This window comes from Octopus bimaculoides, chromosome 2 (genome assembly GCF_001194135.2).
Source record: "Octopus bimaculoides isolate UCB-OBI-ISO-001 chromosome 2, ASM119413v2, whole genome shotgun sequence".
NCBI classification, from domain to species: Eukaryota; Metazoa; Mollusca; class Cephalopoda; order Octopoda; family Octopodidae; genus Octopus; species Octopus bimaculoides.
In genome coordinates, this window is record NC_068982.1 from 5,449,636 (window position 1) to 5,453,856 (window position 4,221).

At 40.1% G+C, this 4,221-nt stretch overlaps 1 protein-coding gene and 1 long non-coding RNA gene across 4 annotated transcripts in view; one reads left to right on the forward strand and one right to left on the reverse strand.

Moving 5' to 3' along the window:
• LOC106868896 (H(+)/Cl(-) exchange transporter 7) overlaps window positions 1-4,221 on the reverse strand; it is an 88,991-nt gene that overhangs the window by 79,298 nt on the left and 5,472 nt on the right. The window contains exon 3 of one of the 3 annotated variants that reach the window (XM_052975414.1): window positions 1,830-1,912. The exons of the other annotated variants lie outside the window; for them this stretch is intronic. Coding sequence (XP_052831374.1) covers window positions 1,830-1,832 — 3 coding nt within the window. The 5' untranslated portion in view covers window positions 1,833-1,912. The remainder of the gene's footprint in view (window positions 1-1,829; window positions 1,913-4,221) is intronic. 3 annotated transcript variants of the gene reach the window in all.
• The window catches only part of LOC128250434 (uncharacterized), an 8,889-nt gene continuing 4,773 nt past the window's right edge, over window positions 106-4,221 (forward strand). The window contains exon 1 of the long non-coding RNA XR_008266453.1: window positions 106-440. This is a non-coding gene — a long non-coding RNA (uncharacterized LOC128250434). The remainder of the gene's footprint in view (window positions 441-4,221) is intronic.

Genomic DNA, 4,221 nt, shown 5'->3' on the forward strand with positions numbered 1-4,221 from the left:
ACCCATTTCCAAGTAAGTTTATCTTATCTGTGTGTGTGTGTATATATATATATATATATATATATATATATATATGCACACACAATATATATATATATACGCACACATGCTCATTATGACAAACTTATTATCATACACTCTCTCTTTGCTCCCAGCGGAGGCCTGTCAGTGTCCAGCTGGACATCTCTTCAAGTATGTCTGCCTGTAATGGATTCAATGATTGATGATGATAGCAATTCGTCATAAGTAACATCTGCATGTTTCTACAGTCAAACATTTTTTTTCTTCTTCTTAGATCATGAAACAAACTTCAAACTACCCACTCATTCTTTTCCTTATCAATCTGGAAAGATTATTGAAATGCTAGAGCAGAATTATGTAGATGCGTGCCATGAGGCAGAAGATGAGATGGAGACGAACCTGAATTAGACTCCTCAATGGTAAGTACGAAAGTTCGAATTTTTCTGAGTAGCTAGCAGTGGCAGTGTGGGTGGGGGAAGCATACAACTGGCAGAGAAACGGGCAGATACACACATACACACACACATGTATAAATATACATACGGAGGGGTCAAAGTGTGTAATAGAATAAGTATAGACAAAATATGAATGATATAATGTCAACTCCACATGTGCTTCACAATTTGGATTGTGAAGATAAGCAGGACTGATTCTATGAAGCACTATTGTAACTACCTGAATGATGAATGACAATGGCATCATCATGACTGGTGACTTCAGTGGATATGTTGGCATTATGAAGGATTCTATCGAAGCTATGACTTCCATTTGATAAATGAAGAGAGAACAAGGTTCCTGAATTTCCGTGACAGCAATCATCATCATCATCATCATTTAACGTCCGCTTTCCATGCTAGCATGGGTTGGACGACTTGACTGAGGACTGGTGAAACCAGATGGCAACACCAGGCTCCAATCTAAATTTGGCAGAGTTTCTACAGTTGGATGCCCTTCCTAACACCAACCACTCATGTCTTGACAATTTGCTACACTAACTGCAAGAAGTCAACCGGATCATCATCGACCAATCAAGTGAACACACAAGCTGGATAGACTTCTCTGCAGGAAATAATGACAGTCAGATCGTTTGCGGATGCTAAGTTCTTCTTTCTCAGAGAAAGTTACGAATTAGGAATTCTGAAGTAAAAGCTAGACAAACTCAGAAACAAAACAGTTTGAAGAAGGAAGACATGGAAGTTAAAAAAGCCATTGAACGATCAGAAATTAAGAGAATTTAGTTGAAGCATATCCCAGAAGGGAAGAGAAGATGGAAATATAATAGAGAACAATTAGAAGTTTTCTTATTTGGGGAATCTCTGTTGTGAGCTATAGACCAGATCTGTGGCTGGGTTAAGGTTATCACCAGATGGAGAGTGACTTGGTGCCAGAGTAGTACTAGAAATAGAGCCATGAAAGCCAAGAGATAAAGTATGGAAAGAGTGAAAGAAAGGAAACAGCAGAGAAATACACCAAGTAACTAGATGTATGTAGCATAGAAAGAAGTAGAAAGTAAGAGGGGCACCAATGCTCTATGGGAAGATGATCCCTCAGAATAGACAGCCGAGTAGTTCAAGAAGGCGTCATACCTAATGACTGGATAACTACACAGATATCAAACTATTAAATCAGGTCATGAAAGTAATGGGAAAAAAATATCAGATTAGTGGGAGAAGCAGCCTAGATGAGATGCAGTTTGACCGAGGGCTAGAGCAAAGTGTAGACAGCAAGGTGAGAGCCAGTAATGAGTACAGCGACAAATTTAGCATGCAGGTAGGAGTTACTCGGGTTCTCAGTTCCGTTCTACTTACCATGGTTCTCCAGACATTAGAAATTTAAGGCTGGCTGTCTGTGAGAACTCTTAATTTGAGTGATCTTGTTCTTATAGCTAAATCTGTAACAGAATTACAAGAAATTTCAGATAAGGCCTCAAGTAAACTTAGCAATGAGTAAAGTAAATAGGAAAGGAGACAGGATTTTGCTTAGTATCAGGGAAACGGCTCTGCTCCGAGTACATTGAAGGAATGGGTAGAATTTTCATACATTATAAATATGAGAGCATAAGAGGTGTAATGGAACCATAGGCAGACTGACAGAAAAAGTAGACTCTTGTGACAGATGTACAGAAGTACTAAGCATTAAAAGTACACAGAAAACAGATTGTCTCAGATGTCTGGAATGCTCTCTATCAGTTGAACGTTTCTGTTACCCCGGTAACATAATTTGCAGTAACCAGAGTAAAAGTAGATTGAAGAAAATCAAGAGTTGTTACTTCTGCTGGCAACAAAAGATTTCCTTACCAGAGTGGTGCTTGTATACAAACTGCAATGCTGCATGAAGGCCCCAAAATGTACAAGATTTGAGAAGACTAAGAAGAAGAGATGAAAATGTTCCAGTGGAGGGCAATATTTATGTCCATGAATGATAGAAATGAGTAAAGATAAAAATTGGGTACCAAAGGAATTGGATGGAGTCTGGAAGAGAGAAGATTCAGCTGGTTTGAGCCTGTGATGCACATGGAGGATAGCACATAGATAAAAGAATGTGCAACGTATTGAAAGTGAATGGAACGCATGGAACTGGAAAATTGATGGAAAATTTGGACAAAGTGGTGAAAACCGACCTCAAGATGATACATATCACACTGCATGGCATGAGAGAAGCCCCAATCAGCCATGTAAAATGGGTTTGATCAAACATTAAAACGGGCAGTGGTGGAGGCTGGGAAGCATATCCACCCATGACACTTTGTCCCAACTACTTTTATCTCTTTCCAGTTCCACCCAATCATTCTCTCCTTCCTCTTTTGTAAAATATGAGTAGTCATGTAGCTTCTCTGCAGCAGGAAACTTGTTCCACTTTGGCCCCTTCTCTCATTCATTATCTGCTCATTTCTTTGGCATCATGAAAAAAGCACCCAGTATACACTGTAAAGGTGGTTAGCATTAGGAAGAGCACCCATCCATAGAAACTATGCCAGAGCAGTCAGTGGAGCATGATGTGGCCCTTGCACCCATAGCATGCTGTCAGACCACACAACCCCCCAAGCCAACAAGGAATATGGATGTTAAATGATATGATGATACATTTAGAACTTGGCTCCCCAGTTGACTCCACTCCATCATCCTCACTACTCTATTACCCTTTCTTTCATAGTAACCGTTGACAAGGCTCTTTCTCCACCCCCATCTGTTTAATTATCACTATCACTCTGCCCGCCCCCACTAACACTGACTTTTGTTACTTCCTCCACTACCACCCCCTTAAACAATAAAGCTCTTCCTCTCATCACATTTAATTTCTCTTACCTAAAGGCATGCCTGTCTCTCCTGTAGGGACTCCTTAAGTCTAGTAAATTACAAGGGGACCTCACTAATGCTACCAGAGAGAATGCAGGACTGAAAGGGCTCTTAGAACTTGCCAAAAGCAAGACAACTTCTATAATGGTGCTGCCATGAAACAATACACCCAGCACACACTGTAAAGTGGTTGGTATTAGGAAGGTTAGAAACTATGCCAAAACTGACACATCAGAACAAGACCTGGGTCTCCAACCTGCCAGACCCTTTGAACTGTCTAATGCCTTTTCTATATTTTTGAGATGAGGAATTCTGTACATTATTTACAATTGACAGAGAGGTGTCCTCATTTTCTTTGTTGTAACCACAATGTTCCTCTGTGGTACTCTCCAGCCTTCATCAGGTGGAGCATGGGCTACTAACCCTCAGATTCTAAGTTCAATTCTGAGCTGGGACTTGAAAAATAATAACAGAAAAATAACATCAGCAACATACCTAAGGAATGAGAACAGTGTACCCTGTTAGTCAAATAAAGGGTTGGGATCGAAATTCCACCAGAACACCTGATGAAGGGTAGAGAATACATCAGCCGAAACGTGATAACAATTGAGGTGAGGACACCTCTCCGTCCGTTGTAAATAATGTATAATGCTTGTCAGTTTGAAAAACCTGACATAAAACAATGATGATGGTATACATGTGTTTGTGAGTGAATACATGTACATGCAGGAGTAAGCTTCATTACCAGCCACATGGTTCCGGGTTCAGTTACACTGCATAGCACCTAGGACAAGTGTCTTCTACTATAGCCTTGGGCCGACCAAAGCCTTGTGAATGGATTTGGTAGATGGAAACTGAAAGAAGCCCATCATATATATGTATGTGTATGTATATATATATATAT